This window comes from Vanacampus margaritifer, chromosome 11, assembly GCF_051991255.1.
Source record: "Vanacampus margaritifer isolate UIUO_Vmar chromosome 11, RoL_Vmar_1.0, whole genome shotgun sequence".
Classification (NCBI taxonomy): domain Eukaryota; kingdom Metazoa; phylum Chordata; class Actinopteri; order Syngnathiformes; family Syngnathidae; genus Vanacampus; species Vanacampus margaritifer.
The window spans coordinates 12,811,440-12,831,634 of NC_135442.1; the positions used below are offsets into that span (position 1 = coordinate 12,811,440).

At 40.4% G+C, this 20,195-nt stretch overlaps 2 protein-coding genes across 11 annotated transcripts in view; one reads left to right on the forward strand and one right to left on the reverse strand.

Annotated features, from left to right (window-relative positions):
- Nucleotides 1–20,195, forward strand: part of LOC144060007 (gap junction alpha-8 protein-like) — a 32,191-nt gene that overhangs the window by 1,317 nt on the left and 10,679 nt on the right. For 5 of the 9 annotated variants that reach the window (XR_013295821.1, XM_077579074.1, XM_077579077.1 and 2 more), the window contains exon 2: nucleotides 45–80. Coding sequence is in view for 1 of the 9 variants with exons in the window: in XM_077579074.1 (XP_077435200.1) it covers nucleotides 45–80 (36 nt within the window). In the remaining 8 variants the exon portion in view is untranslated. Of the gene's footprint in view, nucleotides 1–44; nucleotides 81–18,766; nucleotides 19,452–20,195 lie in introns of those variants that run through there. The other 4 variants (XM_077579078.1, XM_077579076.1, XM_077579079.1 and 1 more) reach the window with 2 other exon arrangements.
- Nucleotides 170–11,754, reverse strand: gja5a (gap junction protein, alpha 5a). Of its 2 annotated transcripts, none has more exons than XM_077579084.1 (2): nucleotides 11,537–11,754; nucleotides 170–2,331 (listed from the first exon to the last, which is right to left on the reverse strand). In XM_077579084.1, the coding sequence occupies exon 2, from the start codon at nucleotides 2,302–2,304 to the stop codon at nucleotides 1,201–1,203; it is 1,104 nt and encodes a 367-aa protein (XP_077435210.1). In that variant the 5' UTR covers nucleotides 2,305–2,331; nucleotides 11,537–11,754; the 3' UTR covers nucleotides 170–1,200. The 2 variants fall into 2 exon arrangements, with proteins under 2 accessions (XP_077435210.1, XP_077435209.1); XM_077579083.1 differs by lacking the exon at nucleotides 11,537–11,754 and adding an exon at nucleotides 3,993–4,094.

Here is a 20,195-nt window from a genome sequence, read left to right on the forward strand (position 1 = left end):
AACCCGTCCCATGACATTGACTGCGCCATCTTTTCTTCTTGCAGGGAGATGCGTTCTTACTGATTTTCTGCCCTCTATTGGTAAGTGAAAATATTACACACAAAAACAAGCGTGATAATTTATTGAGAAAAATTTCAGTAAATACATACTGTATCTATGAAAACGAAGTATATATATATATAAGTATACACAGATGGACGAGTGGATTGTTGCTTCTGTTATACACTAAAACCTGAAGTTACTTCGAAATGTTACTTTGAAAACGCTAATGAATGAATAATTAGTCCAAGTATACTGCATAGTATAGTAGAAAAAATAAAATAAGTACAATCTATTTGTGGACAGGAAATAAAACATTGCATAGAGACGAGTCTTTCTTGACACACAAAAGACATGAGAGGAAAAACGAAACAAGTGCAATGTCGCCACCTGGTGGCCATATATAAAACCTGACAGGCATCCACGTGTAGCCCCTCAAATGACTTCATACGAAACATTTTTCATACGCAAGTAGTAGGCTACATCACATGACTCTCATTAAGGCATATTACCTTTATGGTAACTTCACAGCTAGTGAACAGCATAAAAATATCATTAAAGTCCCTGTAAATTGGTAATAAAAATATATCGTAAATTTGACACACCACAGAGAATGGCATTAACGAGTCTGCTAAACGATTAAAAAAAAAATCATCACGTAAATGTGGCTTCAAAGTCAAGGAAAATCAAGCTGTTGTTGATGCTCCTTGAACCTGCGTGTGCACGCTCAAATCAAACCCCTTTTAGCCACACAAATATCTGGAAAACACACCATGCCTCCACAATTGATATTGTTGTTCTCAGTCATTGCAGCAATTATTTTCAAACCTATAGAAGCAAATCTCTGAAATGATTTTATATGGTCTTTGAAGAGAACATATAACATACAATTGACTTTTCAATTACTTGTACACTATAAAAATACAGCAGTTGAGTATTTGGAGTGCTTGCTCAACTATCAAGTGCAAAATTCAACAACCAAATCACGTTTTCGTTTCTCAAAAGAACGTGGCAAATTTACATAACAACTTGCCTGCGCACGTGCTAACAAATCGTGGAGCGTGGTGCCCACTGTAAAAAAAAAACATGTCAAGTACAACTGTCAGGCGTCCATTTTGCCCCCCTGCAAGTTAGTTCAAAGTGTTTCCTGAAGGCCTCTCGTCAAATTGCCAGGTCATCTTGCCTTCCTCGCCCGCTGCTACCGCTCGTCTTGCTCAGACGGCGTTTATCCTCAGCGCACCGCAAGAGCGGCGCCGGCATAGGGTGGCAGTTATTGGGCATCCCCTGGGTCGCTGGCGCCGCCTGGTACCTCCGCAGAAAGTCGTCGTTATCCTCCAGGTTGTCCCTGCTGTGGTTGCGCTCGGCCGCCATGTTGGCCGAGTTCTGCTGCAGCGCCATCCTGTTGCTGAAGGGAACGGGCGCCATGGAGGTCAGGGGGTTGACGCAGCGACTGAAATCGGGAGGGGGTGTGTGCGGGGCCACCGGGCAGTCGGGTTCCAGCGGCGTCGCCGTGACGACCGGCAGGGTGCGTTGCGCGGCCTTCTGCCGGACGCACGCCCTCAGGCTCTTCCAGCCCAGGTAGTAGAGCTCCAACACGGACAGCGCCAGGGAGACTGCGGCCACCACCAGCATGAAGACGATGAAGATGTTCTTCTCGGTGGGCCGCGACATGTAGCAGTTGACCGGGTTGGGGCAGGGCGAGGCCGTGCACAGGTATAGCGCCTTGAGGAACACCCCGTAGATCATGTACTGCACGGCGATGAAGATGACCTCCATGGCGGTGCGGATGAGGATGCTGAGGACGTACGTGTGGAGGAGCGGACCCCTGAGGCGCAGCCGCCCGTCCAGCCTCCCGCTCTCCCTCCGCTGCAGGTACTCCTCCTCGCCCTTCATCTCAACCCCGCCCTCCTCCGACTTGGCCTCCCTCTCTTCCTGCTGCCGCCGCCGGCGCTTCTCCTCGCCTCGCACGGAGTGCACGGCGTGGCCCATGTAGATGAGGGACGGCGTGGACACGAAGACGATCTGCAGCACCCAGTAGCGGATGTGCGCGATGGGGAAGGCGCGGTCGTAGCACACGTTGGTGCAGCCGGGCTGCTGCGTGTCGCACAGGAAGTCGCTCTGCTCGTCGCCCCACGACGACTCGGCCGCCGTGCCCAGCACCAGGATGCGGAAGATGAAGAGAACGGTGAGCCACACCTTGCCCACTGAGGTCGAGTGCTCCTGGACCTCTTCCAGGACGTTGCCCAAGAGGCTCCAGTCGCCCATCGCGGCTCACGGGCGCCGAGAGCACACCTGAGAGGGATGACAAGATGGAGGCAGTTGAGGTTAGGAAGGAGCAGGAAGCGGAGAAAGCAATATACAGTATAGGAACCATATTTGGTGACTTGGGTGTAAGTAATTGACATCTATCAGTCTGGAAAGGGTTACGCTGGTGGTATTGTGATGGTCTGGGGCTGCCCTGCTCCTTCAAGACCTGGACGACTTGCTGCACTCTAAAAACAGTTGGGTCAAAAGTAACCCAATTATGGATAAAAAATGGACCGATCCACTTTAAGGGCCAATTTGAACTTTCTGGGTTGTTTTATACAAAATGACCCAATTTGTTGACCCAAGTAAACAATCTGACCAATGTTTATGAGTTTTTTAATACTAAAAGACCCGTTTTTTAACTCAAAGTTGGGTCAAATTGACCCAAGTAGAGGATCGGTCCATTTTTTTACCCATAGTTGGGTTATTTTTGACCCAACAGTTTTTAGAGTGTGTGGTTGATGGAACTGCAAATTCTGCTCTTTACCAGAAATTCCTGAAGGAAAATGTTTAGTCTTTAGTTTATGACCTCAAGCTGAAGCGCACTTGGATGGTCCACAATCAAACGAGCACGAGCAAGCCAACTTAAATGGCTTAAAAAAAAAAAAGAAAAAAAGTTTTGGTGTGGCCTTGTGACTTTGATCTGATTGAATTTATTAATATCTAAACTAACAAGAAAAAAAGGCAAAATATTCAAATACTGTATATAAAAAAAATAAACATAGGCCTACGTCGAACAAGACCAACACATGAACACATCTACCCACACAAAACACATAAACATGCAAAAGCAATTACCTTCAATTTTCTTTTTTTTTGCATGATTTTTCTCTTTATTTATCATAGTTTACCCTTAAAATATAATCAATTAAAAGAGCAAAATTATTCATTTGAGGAATTCAAACAAAAAATAGAATATATTCAACTGCACTGAAATGAAATGTATAGGTATTATAGTTTATAGCCTAAAATGGTGTTTCAATGAGTATTGTGTTTTATGAAGGTTTAAAGGATAAAAGTAGATGTTTGTGGTCATGTGCGCGTTAATCATCTCCATCAAAATAGCCACTCTGCTTGCGAACTGGACTCCGTGGTATGAAAACCATTTTTCCCATCACCACTGCCAGTGGTAGAGGAAGTTCTCCAATCGCGCTTAAGTACACAAAGTGCTTGTTTTAAGAACAAATATGATGTCATCTCTTTCCAGTCGCGCCACATCTTAATTCCAGCATGTGCATGAGTGACCGACACGAGCGGGTCAAAATGCCGCCAGTGGGCAGGTCGACTGTAGACCAGTTTGCCCTTTGAATGGCACGTGCTCGTGGATGTGGCCTGCAGCAGGCGTCCGCTCCATCGCCGCAGCTTCTATCTCCTCCTGCATCCCCCAAATCATCCTCAACACTCCCTACGAGTGCTTTTTCCACTCCCAGCATTCGTGAAAGTTTGGCCCAGACCCAAATGTGGCGCCTGCGTCTGGCAATGACCCTATAAGGCAGCTTGACGAATGACCCCCATCATCAAGACAACATTGGCTGCTAACCTCTGACGCGCATGCAAGCATACATGGCGGCAGATAAGAGACGTTTACAACCATCTCCAGCAAAGTTTGAGAAAACGTCCGAATTGGGAGAAAGGTCGTGACTTACCGTTCCGCCACTTTCCATTTCCAACACTCCACTGTGTGTCCCGCCCTAGAAGGCTTTGATGGAGCTAGCTGACCACGCTGACGCTGCTTATGTGTGCGAGAGAGAGAAGGTCTAAATGACCATGACCATGTGTCCACCCTATCTCCCTCCCTCGCTCCCTCGCTCGCTCGCTCGCCACACTCTCCATCAGGCTTATATATGGCAATAAGTGTCGGGCTTTCCATTGCAACATCGCGCCATGAGACAAAAGAGTAGTAGGGACACACACACACAAAAAAAAAAGAGTCAATGATGTGAGATTAAGTTGTAATTTTCAACAGAAAAAAACTGTAAAGTTATGAGGATAAAAACAGTATGTGAAAAAAGTCATCGAATTAAAAATGGCATAGCGCTAATAAGAAAAAAGACATTTCAAGTCATAATGTAGGTGAGAAAAAATTAAATAAGAAGAAAAAAAGTAATGACTCTAAAAAGTTGTAATGACGAGGAAAATGGCTTGAAGTTTTTATAATAAAAATAAGAGTATTATGAGAGTAGTTGCCTTTTTTTGTGAAAATTGGTATTAACATGATAAATTCTGGGAAAATAGTTTTTTCTTATGAGAATAAAGTCAAGAAATTATGAAGAAAAAAGGTCATAATACTGCAACATGTTAATGTTTTTTTTCTTAGAATAATGTTTGAATGTTGTAAAAATAAAGCTCTAAGGGTAAGAGAAAAAAAGTTGTAAAATGAGCAGGGAGTCACAATATTATGAGAAAAACAAACATTATGAATAAATAATGTTACAAGAAATAATATAATTAAATGTTATTAAGAGAATAAAGTTCTGAATATCAGAATAACACAAGAAAAAGCAATATTAAAAATCAGTAATAACAATTATATTGTAAGAGAATCAAATTGTAATATTCCAATTAATAAGTTTGGAATATTATGACAATGAAGTTGCAGTTTTACGAGAACTGTGTTCTAAAATTACCATTAGGAAAAAAAAGTCATATTTCTGCGAGAATAAAGTACTATATAGCACATTTCATACACAAGGCTTCACACAATCAAAAGTATGACCTCTAAAAGCATTCCACAAACAAAGCAAAGAAATAAAAAGTAGCATTCTAAAATTACTTAACATACAGTGAAATTGATCTTTAAAAAGACCGTAATCATAGGTGTGGGGGTAAAGCATAATTTTTAAACCTGGATTTAAAAAGCAGTTGCACTTGGCATCTTATTCCATTTGCAGCAGAACTGCTAAATACTGCTTCACCATGTTTGCTTTGAACTCTGGCTTCCACCCATTGACCCAAAATAAAAGACCTAGAATTGAGTAAAGAGTAATAATGGCACAAAAAGGTTCCAATCGTTACAATAATACACAAATAAGTTGCAATGTTATGAGGTGGGGGGGAATCCATAATGTATTTCAAGAAACAAATTAGAATAAAGTCACAACATTGAGTAAAAAGGCAGAGGGAAAAAAATGGACAGTTACGAGATTAAAATCATGAAAGGTTGAAATTCAGTGGAAATTGATCCCATGCCAGCTATGTGGCCCACGACACTGCCTTTTGACAAACAACACATGGAAAAGGAAGAGCACCGGCTCACCAGAATTTAGTCAGAAAAGATTCCTCTCAATGAATCTCGTTTCTTGTACTTTGTGTCCACAATGCTGAAGCGTCACTCGGGCGGCTCGCATAAAGCCGATGAGCTTTGCTGGAAGTGAATCACAAAGAAATCGCCAGTACGAGGAAGGGAGTGAGAGTCCGCATGGCACAATAGCAGGAGGTTGAGCATGGAAACGGCCACGTTCTTATCAAACAACCGCCGGGCTTTGTTCACTTTCTCACGTCCAACAATACACATCACCGAATGGGTTCGGTGATAGAACAACCCTTCTCATCCTTATTACAGACAGGCAGGCAGAAAATTCTGCTAACCCCCCCCCCCCCCCCCACTTGCGGTGCACTTGCCATTGAAAAGTAAAAAAAAATTATACCCCAAAGAAAAGATAAAAGAGAATAAAAAAACGGGGGAAAGTCTTAATTTGTGTAGGGATAAAGTTATTCTAAAGCAAAAAGTTACAGGGGGAAAAAAAAGTAATCTTGGGAATAAAGTTGTAAATGATTCAGCAAAACTTCCACTAAGGTTAAGAGAAAAATGTATGAAGTCACAACAAAAAAAAGTGTAGATTTTATAACAATGAAGGCACAATACTAAAGGAGAGAATCATGATATGAAGTCCTAATGGCACGAGACAAAAGTCTGACTACCTGAGTACATTTGTAATAAGACCAGTAAAAAAAGTTGTAAATTTACAGGAACAAATATGGATTTGTTTGAGCAACATAGCTACGAGAAAAAGTCATGGATAGAAGATGTCGAAGTAGACATGTTACAAAAACAGTAAAAAAACAAAACAAAAAAAACATGTGATTTGCGACAATTCAGCAATTTTATGAGAATAAAGTCTTTATATAGAGAGAAATATTTATATTTATAAAAGTTGTAATATTTAGACAAATATTTTTAACATTAATTATAAAAAGTCCAAATTTTATGAGAACATTCATACAATTCAGAGAAAAACATTGTTTTTTTTATGAGAATAAAGTTGCAATACTTGAACCCAAAAAATTAATATTATAAGAAAAAAGTTACAATTTTATGAGATTAGTTGTAATATTTGAAAAAACAACAACATGTAATATAAGAAAAAAAGTTGCAGTTCTAAGCATAAAGTTGCAATATTTCGAGAAAAAAAATATGAGAACAATAATGTTTTTGTTTTTTTTAAGAAAAAAATATAACAAATTAGGGGCGTCGGCGATTAAATTTTTTAAACGTAATTAATCGCATGACTTAACTAGTTAACTCCCGGTTTAAATAAAATAAAAAATAAATAATGTTTTTTTAAAGAAAAAAATATTAAAAATTAGGGGTGTCGGGCGATTAAATTTTTTAAACGTAATTAATCGCATGACTTCACTAGTTAACTCACGATTAATCACAAATTTTATATCTGTTCTAATACAAAAAAAAATTCTAGGTTTGCATACTTTTGTTAACAAAAGTGGGCAAAAATGTAAAACTAATACAAATAGTTCAAATTCATTTTTGACGTCTAAAGCCGTCAATGGCAGTGAATGAGTTAATAAGCAGCCATTATGGCGACGCGCCTGTGCAGCGTCGCGCTGTCACGTCTATTTACAATGCGCGTTGGCAGGCTAATGGAGACATAATGGACGACGGGCACTGATACACCAAGGGTGGGAGTAATGCCACGTTGGAGTGGCACAAACAAAGAAGACGACGGGACCGCAGGCTTTTTCCACTCGCTTGCACTCTTTGTCGCCTTACAGGGAAGTGACACACTTGACGCCAAAAAACATCCAACATGTTTGGATCACTTGCGAATGAGATGTGAACTGCTGGAAACGTGTTATGAGCCGTCGCTTAGTTGATTTATTTATTTTTATTTTTATTTTTGGGTGCTACAAGACAACAGCAATCGTGGAGATGCTGGTTGTACATTTTGTAAGGCATGTTTAAAGGAACATCAGTGAGTATTTACACTGCGATGTGCCTCGTGGACAATTGTGTTATGACTGCATGATGAGTGAGAAAGGCTGATTTATTTCCTCCGTTATTTGACATTCTCTAGAGGGAGCCATGAGGCCACACAAAGTGGATGGCAGTCAAGCGGTAGCCATCGCCTTAGATGGCAACAATCGCATACATGCTGTATTTCACATTTATCTAAGGCGTCCTGTGCGGTTCAACATGAAAGTCATGCTTGAAACAGGCACGCCTTCCGGCTGGCTTATTTTTACTCGAGTTTATTTTCGGAACTTTCCATAGTTTTGCGTGAAATGAGAAGTCCTCAATGTGGTGTCAATCTGGTTGTAAAATAGGAAGCTAGCAGCTGCTTGGTACTGCCTTTAAATAAGGAATTCAAATGGAATATGACGGTTTTCTACTAAGGGAGTGTTTACTTTTATGTTGTAATGCTAAAATAAAATATGTGACAGACTCCTTTGTATTGATACTTTGAGATGCAGTATAATAAGCAACATGCAACAGTGGAGCTTATTTATATATTCAACAAAAATCGATATGCAACACTTGTTTTTGCTCCCATTTTTCACAAGCTAAACTCAAACATCCAAGACAGTTTTATTGTACTGGGAAATCATTAAAAACCCAAATCTGAAGACATAAAAAGGCATAATGAGCAATAGAAGAAAAATCATGAAATGTAATTTGAGACACATAGCAGTAAAGACATTTTGGTATTGAAAGTTTGTAATTTAAATGCTCAAATCGAATAAAAAAAAAAGAAGGGAATTCTAAATGCATGAAAGCGGATCAGGGGTGAAGAAGGTAAGAACTAGGACCAAAATTGTGTCTGTTAATATCAAATCTAGTTTTAATGTTCAAGATTTGATGGCGTCAAGAAAAACTGTTTGTCAAAATGCGAACGTCTTTGCTACATTTATCGGACCGGGGATGGATGTTGAACAAACAGCATGTGCTGCATTCAAGTAGGGATGGGTACCTTTCGCATTTGAACCGGTTTCGTTCCAATTGTGGGCGCTGGGGTATCAATACCGCTACTGAACAATACCAATTTTCAGTACTTTTATTCAGTTTTTTGTTGTTGTGGTAATTAATGTTAATTTATTTAACAATAAAATAATAATAAAAAAAAAAACTGTCACAACTTAAGACGCGCTTCGGAACATGGCACCCTTTGATTCAACGTGAATCGGTGCCGTCTTTGGTACCCCTTCCATCCGGAGTTCACTGATGCACTAACTCCCTGGTTATTTTTATTTTATTTTATTTTAATTTTAATTTTGTTTTTATTTATTATTATATTTTTTTGGTGGGGGGGGGGGGGTATCAACACTTGATGACTAAAGAGTATCAGTCTGGAAAAAAAGTGTTATTGAACATCCCTAATAAAGATACAGGCAACATTTTGAAGATGCTGAAAAAAACTTCACAACAATAAAACATAAACATATGAGAGAAAAGTCTGCGTCAACAAATGCTATACTATACTAAATAGCAAAAGCCATATTAAAATGAAACAACTTGAAGGAGAATAACATTTTGAGAATGAAAAGTGTTATAGTACACAATAGATAAAGAATACATGTTTTCAGGTGGCTGTAATAGACAAATAATATTTCAAGTAATCCCAAGGTGGCAAACTGATTTGTTATCCGAGTTTGAATTGCGTTACAAGCTTGGTGGTGGTACCATTGTTTATCTGCACGCTGCCTATTATTAACCTTTGACGCGTGCCGGGAGTGATTCCTAGTGTGTACGCGCTGCAGCTGTTTAGCAGCTCGGCCGCTGGGGTGGCAGGCATATTTCAGCCACGGGTGCCAAGACTGCCATCCAGGATGAGTGTGTTTAACTTAGCTGCCCGGTGGCGCCGTCACTTAGGCGTAGTCCAGTGAGCTACGGACCGCCGCCGTATACCCCCCCCCCCCCACCCCACCCCACCGCCGCCTGCACAGAGTCGCCTGTTGGCATCACGCGCAAGGCCGTCCGCGTGCGTATATCAGTCACACCAGCGCGGGTACGCTTCCTTACATGGCCGCCTGGCTCGTCATCAGCTGTACGCGCATCACAACAATCTCCTGATGGAGATATTGGTTAGCTGTGTACGGCTGCTCGTCTCGTGTTAGCCTTATTTGGCTACGTGAAGGAATCATCCAAATGGATCTGCGTGGCAATCAGTCAAGAAAAATGATGATATAGTGCTATCTTGATGTATGAATGTCCCAGCTTGATCGAAGTAAAAAAGAAGAAGTGGAGAGCGCACTCCATTAAACAACGGCATAGATATGAATATCAAGGTTCCTTTTGAGCTGGGCACTGCATGCTAAGCTAATCTCTATGCTTTCCATTACTTTTGATGGGACAGTCGTGCCCTCTAAAATGGCCGCCACGTATGTCCATGCTCCATGAATTACCTTTACTGGGAACTGTCGCCCCTGCCAACATGGCCGCCACATGGGCATGTCTGCTTGCCAGCTCTAGTCTACTGTATATCTGTGACAACAGCGGCACAACCAGGAAATAAGTGTAAAAATCTCTGGCCAATTCTGGAACTACCAGACTTTGGAGTGGACTTTATTTTCTGTCTGTTAAATCCAAAGTCCATTATTTCAGATCCATTAAATCGAGGTTTCACTGTACTCGCAATGAGCATGGAGAAGATGCTAACACTGAACTTGTTGCGCTTAAATTAAATGCAAAAATATTGAGGTGATTTTGTGGGCTGAAAGAGCATGTACACTCGTGGTTCAGCATTCACAAATTCTATTTTACTGATTTTTTTTATTATTATTTTTTATCTATTGAAAACTGCCGCTCTATACTGTAACTGTAAAGCTGACTCTTAAAAACGTTTACATTTAAATAAATAAATAAAATAATGGTAATTATTTTTTAACAACTAAAACTCAAGTCAAGTTGGAATAACAAATTAATGTATTTCTTCAAAAAAGTTTATTTGATTCATTTACTGTTTATTTATAATCCCTTGAGGAAAGATTTAGTGTACTGTGCAGTTTTAGATTATAATTTAATTAATGTTGATAATGAATGAATGAAATGATGTTAACAGATTTGGTTGATATAGAGTTTAATTATAGTCCTAATCATTTGAAAACTATACAAATAAAATTGTATAATTTTGTATACACACCATATAAAAAGGCACAACAAATATAATCGGGGGGTGAATATATTAGTAACGTATGATATATACTGCTCATGTGCATCTCAATTAATTCCATTGTAGAAAAATCCATTTATTTTGGTAGTTCAATTTCAGAAAGTAAAAACCGTATGTTTTATTATATTGTTAATGTAGGAATTGGGGAGGAACTGTCCTTCTGAAAAGCATTTTCCGATGTGTTTAACACATTTAATTTATTCATCGGATTCTCTCTTGTATACCATTAAATGTAACAATATTTTATTGATATAAAGAATTACAGTAGTTTGAATGTTGTATATCTATTAGTTTGCTCACTTGTGCAGCTCTAGGTTCACATGCACACAAGAAGGTAGAAGAAAATCAATTGCGAAGTCATACACAAAAGAAATCATTCAAACTTGAAATAAAATATTGATATTATTTACTGTAAAGGCTAATTTAGCCAATCATAAACCTGAAGAAAGTCATTCTTGGAAAAGGCACAGGAAAATCGATTTTTATACATTTTTTTTTAACAGGCTCATATAGGGATATAACTGCACACAATATAGAAAGAAGCCAGCCTTGAAAAGTTTCCTGAAGAAATTCACGAGTGTGATGACGTTTTGGAATAAAACAAGTGCGGCATTGTAAAAGCGTCACGCTAAGATGGTGAATAGAGTCCGGAACTGTATAAAAGTGTTCACTTGAGGTAGTTTAGTTGAATTTGAACCGTATGACCTAAAGGTAGATTTAAATATTGATCGACAACTTTCTCTTAATGCTCCTTCAGTTGCATCCTTGTAACCTGTTGGTCTTACCTGTTGTCGTCTTAGAAGCTTATTCCTGAGGAGCCTTCTTACTTATCCTCCTTATTGGTGGCCACCTTCCTTCTTCTTATTCTTCTTCTTGAGCTTTTTGTCGTCCCCGACACCAAAGTCTTCCTCCTCACTGGGGTTATAAGAAGAAAAATCAGGGAGGGGGCATCACAGCAACTCACCAAGTGGCCCACCCTCTCTTCTTTGGTTCTCTCCTCCTCTTCCTCCAGCCTTAACACCCCCCACACCCCCCCGTTTGCCTCGACACCCTTTTCTTCTTACATCCCTGGTGCTCTTTTTTTCTGCTGGGAAGCATTCTGCCGGCAACAGGAGGGGAAGTGGGATTGTTTTCTAGGATTAATGGCAATTCCGCTTCCACGGTGGCCTTCCATAGTGGACGTGCTTAAGTGTTGATTTGGAGATATAGCACACAAAAATTGGGCCCAAATGTATGTTTTTGCCTTTTGGAAAATTCTGCAAAACTCTGATGATCGATAAAATCTTCTTTTTTTTGTGTGTATGTTGCTCATCACAGATGTAGCAGCTTTTTGTTTACGACCTAGCTTGTAGAAAACTTAGCTTGTAGCTGTAACTGCTGAAAGGAGACTGATATTCTCTTTAATCTAAAGTGGAATGAAAAATGTTGGTTTGTTGTGATTGTTTTATGTTACGTTTTTTGTGTTGTTTTTTTTGTAAAGCGCTATATAAATAAAGATGACCTGACTTGACTTTTGTTGGGTCTCTCTGTGCGGCCCACGACCAAATGGCCTACTTGTCCATTGGCCCAAGAATTGGGGACACGATGATCACCAAATCATCTTCTTGTGTTCCGAGAAGAGAAATTCCTGTACAGTCTGGCCTTGCAGGCATCAAGTAACTTGTGCAACAATGCACTGTTTGAGAGGAAGTTGAAGTTTTAGCTGGAGGACATTGTAGAAGGTTACCAATAGAGAGATTGGAGTCTCTGAGTCTCTACTGGGCGGCGCATAAAAATTTCAGGATACTTGTTGGTTTGGGATGCAGATTTTTCCATACAAAATCATGGAAATTTAAATGATCTGCTTGGGAGTTGGCGATGGATGAATGGTTAGCACACCTGACAATTTGTTTTAATCCTGTCAGTGCTTTTTGAGCATAAATATGTATTGCGCATTATGAATATTCCCTCAAATTCTTTCTTCATTGTTCATAATTATTATGCAGCATGGCTCCTTAATTCTTTCTGCTGGGTAAGTACCCGTGATGATTTTGTTGTTAATTTGAAAGGACAGCATGATCCGTGGTGAAAAGTCACTTATGTAACTTTGATGTTGGGAGAGATAACAATAAAAAATTCCCCCCCATGTATTAATAGTGATAGAAGGCCAATAGAAACGAGGTCTTATGATAACCAATGGTGAAAGGGAAAGGAACTGTGACCTGGACACTTTAATGATGACACCTAATGGCCCTTTTTGCGTTGCAGACATTAGAGAAGCTTCAATTGGCGGTTGATACTAACGGATAGAAAATTTGACACTTCATACTGATAACCAGAACCTGAACGAGAGCAGTGATGGAAAACAGTCCCCAATGCCAGCACGTATTAGCGTAAACCCCCTCAACCCTCAACCCACCTCCCAGCCTGCCCTTCTGCCTGACACGCATCCGAGTTGGGCCTGGGTTTGATGGACATGTGTTCCTAAACATGCCGCCTGAGAGAAAGCCTGAGAGAGGTCCGGAGCCGGAACACAAAATAGGTTGCAAAGCTCAAGGTTGTTTCATGGGTGGGGAATTTGGAAGTACGTATGCGGGACGTCACTCACCACTGCACACCAGCGCAGACCTCCCTGAACAACACCACTGGCATGTTGTTGTTGCCATTTGAGCACTCAACTTTCAATCCGACAGTAAGAAAGGACAGTCGCTGAGTATTTCCCAGCTGTTTTTTGCTACGATACGTTTTGAATCCATCCATGTCCTCCATCCATGACATGTCTGTCGTACCTGTTAGCTAGCACTAAGCTAACCTTCATCTCTCCGGTCTTGAAGTGACGACAAAGGTTTTAATAGATAGCCTAGATGGGCTTTATTGACTTTAGTCACCACCGATATTTTTTTTCATTTTTTATTTTTTTCTCTGGAGAGCTCAGTATTGTTCATTCGGTAATTTTACCGATTTGACATGTCATCATCATTGCTCTCTTTTTTTTTTTTTTTGTATATGTGCGTGTGTATTCCTTAGTTCACCTAAAACCTATTAAAATATCCCATACCGTTCACCTAAACCGAACACTTCCCGCCAGAGTCGTGAGGCCGTCAGGAGACCTGAGGAAGGACCAAAGAAAAGAAAAGAAAGTGAAATCCAGTCACCACCGATTTGTGCACAGCCCTACCAAACACCCAAAGCCACTGCAGTCAGCCATGTCATTAAGCCTTCTAAATAAGACCAATAGCAACAATGGAATCCCAACAATAGGCCTTCTCCACCCAGTACGTGACAGTACTTCCATGAGTTCTTCTGGACTGGGAACTATTTCCTCTCATGCATATTTGGTAGCCTGCGCATTGCCCGTGTCTGCCGGCATTGTTTTCATGGACATCATCATTACCGACAGCCGGGTTATTAATACGCCTGTGCTGACAGGCCAGGCAAAGCAAATGAAATGCGATGGTCAATGGCGGTAAATGAGCAGTGGAGGCTTCTTTGCTCATAATAGAGTGACTAAGCTTCATGTGAACAGGTGAAGGATTGCAAGAGGACGACGTCAAATGTGGTTGGTGGATGGGATGTGTATTTTGGACTCCTCATTCCTGCTCTGGAATCCGTGCGTTCTTTCAAACGCTCATTGTGGATCAATGCTATTCTTACTGGATGAACTCTGAACTTGGTGGATGGCTGGAATGTCCCACACTGGAGAAGAGAATGAGGTTATGGCTGCATTAAGGAGTTGATGACAACATAGTAGCCCCTTTTGCATTGTTTTTGTTTTATTTTGTTTGCCATTTCCCGCAGTGCCATTTCGAAATGGAAAATTGACACAAATCATGTAGAGCTGAGACGAACTGAAGTTGAACAGCTGTATAGCCTGAACTCTGCCTTTAGGTTCAAGTGCTCACAGTCAAGACTGAGTTGCGGTAAAGAGTCCATTTGTTCCGCAAATCTCCAACATCAGCAATGCATTAATTGAAATCATTCGCCGCTGTTTTCATTCCAAAAGATCCTGCTGCCTTTTCTGTCGACTATCAGATGAAACCAATGAAAGCCAACACAATCTCGAAACCCAACTGTCGGTTCCTCTCCCACCCTCAGAAGGAACAGGGTTATCAAGATATGAATTGAGTCGGGAGGAAGTATGCTCTCTTAATGCCACTTCCACTACCCCCCTCCCCCGCACCTTCTCGTACCACCCCCTCCGCCACCCGTCATGTCACCAGTGTGTACTTCCAGCATCCCCGCGAGCAGCCATGGAGAAAGAACGGCCTAACAAACACAGGAAGACGGATATCTACAAGAAGCCCTCACCCAGACAAGCAACATGTTTGCATGTGTGTGCGTGTGAACTGATTGACTTTGTCTAACACTATGTGTGTGTAGACCTATGTTTTCATGTGCGCTCCATACATCCCTAAAAACAAACAACAAATGAAAGGTCGGCATTGTTCTCGGTTGACAGGGCAGTCGGTCACAAGCAGAGGCCAACATATACGTCCAAGGGATGCCTAACTTTAAAACTGCTGAGAGTAAGTCAATCCTGGTAGAAACGCAGCTGTCAGATCAAGTTCAAAAGCACAGTGAACCAGAGTCCAGGCCAGGTCAAGATCATATAACAAGAGGCTACTAAATGCTTTCATATGGTATGTAGGCTATGCTCATGAATGCTAACATGTAATGCTATATGCATCAGTTGGTTTATGTGCCAGTTATAAGAAGCTAACACCATTCCGTGCATCCAACAAAATCAAACAAAGCAATAAAAAGCCACTTTTCCATTTCCAATTCAAGCTCATCTGTCTCGGTTTTAAGGTTTACGTGGTGTAGGTTGGAGGACCCAAGTGCAGAAAAGCAAGGAGTCTCAAAAATAATTGATTTTCCACAACAAAAATACAAACACTAAGGAGAAACATGACATGACAAGGGTACGTGATAACTGACAGTGGCAGAAACAACAATGAACCGATAAAGACGGAACCCACAGGGAACTAAATACAAACAGACGAGACGACGAGATGCACCCGGACAAGCTGATTGGTAGACACAAAGGATCGGGCTGACGAGTAAGACAAGACATAAACATGGAGCAAAACTTAATATAATTAAAACAAAAATACGGATCATGTCACATCGAGCCGATGCTAAAAACATGAATGAGTCTTCTAATGCTCTGCATATTCCCAGCGTAATGAACGATAACCAATGTAAATGTTTTATGACTTCCCGTACGTCCAGGCTATTGTTCATTGGAGGAAACTGCATTCATCTTAACACACTTGCTGCTCTCTGTGAGTATGAAATGAGTGCGGTCGTGGTAGCGGTGGTGCTCGCTAACATGCGTGCGGACTGCGCCACGTCTTGATAACATTGTGTCAGACGGCCAGCCGACCGAGCGGACCCGACGGCGTGAAATCTTGCAAAAACGGGCCCTGACATATACAGGGTGTTACCCTCTGTAATCTTTCTCAAGTCCTACCAACTGCACTTCCTGCCTTGGCTGACTCGCACGTACTGTAAGCAGTATACAGGTCCTCATTACAGTGCATTTATCAGACACCTTATTTCCTTTTTTACATATTTATAGAAAAATCTCCCAAGTTTCAAATTTCATCAGGTGCATTTAAAAAAAAAAAAACATCTGTAAGACATTTTAAGGGTAATGTAAGATGAGTGTGAGATATGTATTAAAGCGGAAGTCAACAATTTTTATTTTTTTATTTTTATACAATAATATGTTCTATGCAGCCCCACTAGTCTAAACACGGTATATTTGTGATTAATATTGTGTTTGTGGAATATGAATTAAGCAGCAAAATCCACCCGTTTTTAACCTTGTCGACTGAAAATGACATCACATTTGCTTAGGGCTTGGGTAACAACCAATCACAGCTCAGCTTATAACAAACAAACAGGTGAGCTGTGATTGGTCGATGCCTGAGCAACTGTGATGTCAGTTGACAACAAATGGCAAAATGGCCGCCCCCTGAAATGGAGAAAAAACGTGTGTATTTTCGCTGCTTAACTCTAACTCATATTCCACAAGCGCAATGTTAATCAGAATGTCATGTTTAGACAACAACATTATTGTAAAGAACATTTAGGGCAAAGTTTGGATAGCAGTATTGGTTCAGCTAACTTTTCTTAACTTTGAGGGGGGATAAGGGTGCACTACATAAGCCACTTAAACATCCAATCACTCACAGCACCTACATCCTCTCTCCCTGCTCTGACCTCCACCCAGCCCTTCACTATTGTGCCACCCTGTGTAAACCCACTTGGAGAGGAAGTTGTCCTTCCACTTTCCACATACGGCTTTGAGGAGAACAATTCATGCTTCTTCTCTCACTGCGCAAGTGATCTGACGCTAACATAATGTTTAGTGGCTTGTCTTTTCCAATTGGAAAAGTCCCAGACATCTCTCGGGGCCAGATGATAATAGAAAGTGTTTTCTCATGGTTTGTTTGTAAACTGTAGCATCAATTAGCATCAGTCAGTTAAATTAGGCTGTTGAGTGATTACCTCTGACCTTAATATTCAATCTTTTTTTCATGGTTGTTGATGTGTCAGTAGCTCATAGGCATATTGTGAGATTCATATTTGTTTTCCTAATTGGGACATAACCCAATTATGTCACGGTCAAAATTCACATGCATTTGCCCTTTATAGGGTATGCAGCAGAACCCCCAAAGTTGAACCAGTTCAGCCAAAAACTCAAAAAATATGCTTCTATGGTCCAAATTTCATCATGCATGACGTCAAATGTGATGTCAGCAAAGCACGTGGGACTTTAGATCACAAAGGTTGATAGCTTTCCTGTGGCTTTATCTATTTTATGCCGCTGTGGCATGGCCCAAAAATCAGATGGTTTTTCAGCAGGTTCTTATGTAATGGCTGGAAAGCAAAACCCTATTGGCATTTCACACCACTTTTGGCGCCTGCTGGGGCGCCTGGTGTGCAAGGGTTTTGTGACCATTTTTCCTGGTCCTAATGACTCGAGAACGGAAAATGTGTGTGTTTTTTCTTTGTTGTTTTCCCCTTAAAATTAGCTGTTAGTCAACCTTCAGAAAAGTGTCATTTTAGACAATTTTGGAGTCAGAAAGGAGCCCCAAGTTGGTTTAGAACGGGTAAACAAAAACAAATCTGTAAGGGTCGCAAAAGACATTTCCAAGTGAAAATGGAAAAACTAGGACAAATTTAGCTTAAGAAGGTGAGGTAGCACAGCAAAACACACCTCATATGTTATGATACGATGAGGATGGTGATAATATCCAGGTTACAAGTTTAGCAGATTTCAATGATAAAATTGTACTTAATTAGTAAAGCTGTAGGTTATTAGTGACTCGAGGCGGAACACTTATTTAAGCAGAGCGACGGGCTAGCCACCTAGCTAGCTAGCTTCCACCATAGTAGTCCGAACGATCGTGACACTGTTTTTGTAAATATTATTTAAGATTGAGTGAATACGATCCAAACAGTCACCACTTAGCCTACTAATTTACCCCGTGCCACTTTTAATTAAACCGGACGCTTTAGGGGATCTCAACACGGCCAATTTGTTACTTCATTGACGTCAGCTCTGCGCTGCCCTTTGGCATTTTCTCATCAACATACCTTTAAAGCTAACATGAAGCCCCATAGCCCAAATGAAAATCACCTCATTTGCTCATAATAACAGGTTCATCTGTGTGAATGGCAATCTAAAGTACCACAGTTTTGAATCAAGTAATTAAAAAAATCTCTGTATGCATGGAAACGGTTTGTTGGCTTATTTTTTCAAAGGCCGTGATAGCAGCATAAAATCAAAGTGATTGTGTAATCAAAGCCTCTAAAAAGTAGTAATTTATGATTGTTTCAGATCCTGGTTGTGGGTATGGAATTTTACAAAGTTGTTTAAAAGTACCTCCCTGGAAATGTCATATTTCTTTGCTCAGGCTAGAGACTCTGAAAAAATTGTTATTTTGTAAAAGAGTTATAAAATGTCCAAACATTGACCCTGTGACAAAAAATTACATTTGGTCTGGTTAATTTTTACTGTTTAGGTCTGGCTGTGACCTCTGGTGGAAGTGTAAAAGAGGAGCCAAAAAAGCTGAAACTCTAACCTCAAAAGTGGCTTTTTAGGCCATTTTTGCTGCCGGGTGGCTCTAATTTGTGAGTGAGCGGTAGCTTTCTTCAGGCAGCAACCTAAAGGAAAAAGGTAAATCGAACTCCTTTTAAAATAGGAAAATCTATGCCAAGGAAAAGCGAAATTCTTTTAAGGTCGTTTTGTTTTTGTTGGTGTAGAATACTATACTGAAAGTGGGCCACAAGAACACCCTGGCAAAAAACACCAACTGGATTTTGTGCAACAATGAAAATCAAACGGCCAGGAAAGAAAGAGGCATTTTTAGGCTAATTCTGTGTCTGGTTGAAGTCTCTGGCATAGAAGTGGAACATTTCTTTCTTTAGCCTTTCTGACAGAAAAATGATTATGTAGTACCAAGTTCAGTTTTACATTTATTCTTAAAAAAAAAAAACAACTCTCCAACATTCTGATGTGCAATTTCTCCACCAAATGGCTCATCGGTTTGACTGTTATCCAACTTTATAGCTATCATAAAACTCGAGCCAGCGGACATGGCAACAAGGATCATAAGAATTGTGTTTCCCCAGTCCTAATTGTCCCACACTTTGGTCAGAGGGGCACGATCATGTGTGCCCTAAAGCACCGTGTTTTTATCATTTGTACTCGCCAGTCATGTTCACTATGTTTCCTTGATTTGCTAAATAAATAGATGGGTTGTTAGATTGTTGTCATGTGTGTGACTCAGCCAGTACTTACATTTATGGAGCTGCCTTTGCTATCTTGCATAAAGTATACAGCTGTAAGGGTCTGAATCTTTATACTTAACCATCTTTATTTATTTATAAGCCCTATAACTGTACCCCTATTATGCACCCCTGCTTAAAAAGTCTTTTTAACTTACTTTTGAATAAATTTTTTTCACTATAAAATTAGAGAATTCTTATTATTTAAAAGGTGTTATACCCAAATACAGTAATGGAATAATTATGTTAATTCTTGATCTTACAGCATCCAATTATGTACAATGACACCAGTCAACTACAAGGGGTAGAGAATTAGTTCAACTAAACGCACTCTCAAAGGCGGGCCATTGGTGCAGACTGGTGCCGTAACAGGACATGGAAGGGGAAACCTTAAGTACAAATGCAGGTAGTGAGTCCAAACAGTGCAAAACTTCTCACCGTTGAAACACACGGCTCACTTCTGTAATCTTACTTACCATCAATCTGGACAGACATATCAGAACACAATAGCCGGTGAAAAATATTTACTGAGAAACTAAACTTTAAAATTTTATCATCACTTCTCAACAAGACTACATATTTATTTTTGTGTGTTTTCAGAGCTGTTGTACTTGGTGTTTTTTTTTTTTTTTACCAAATAAGATCCATTTTAAAAGCAGCCTT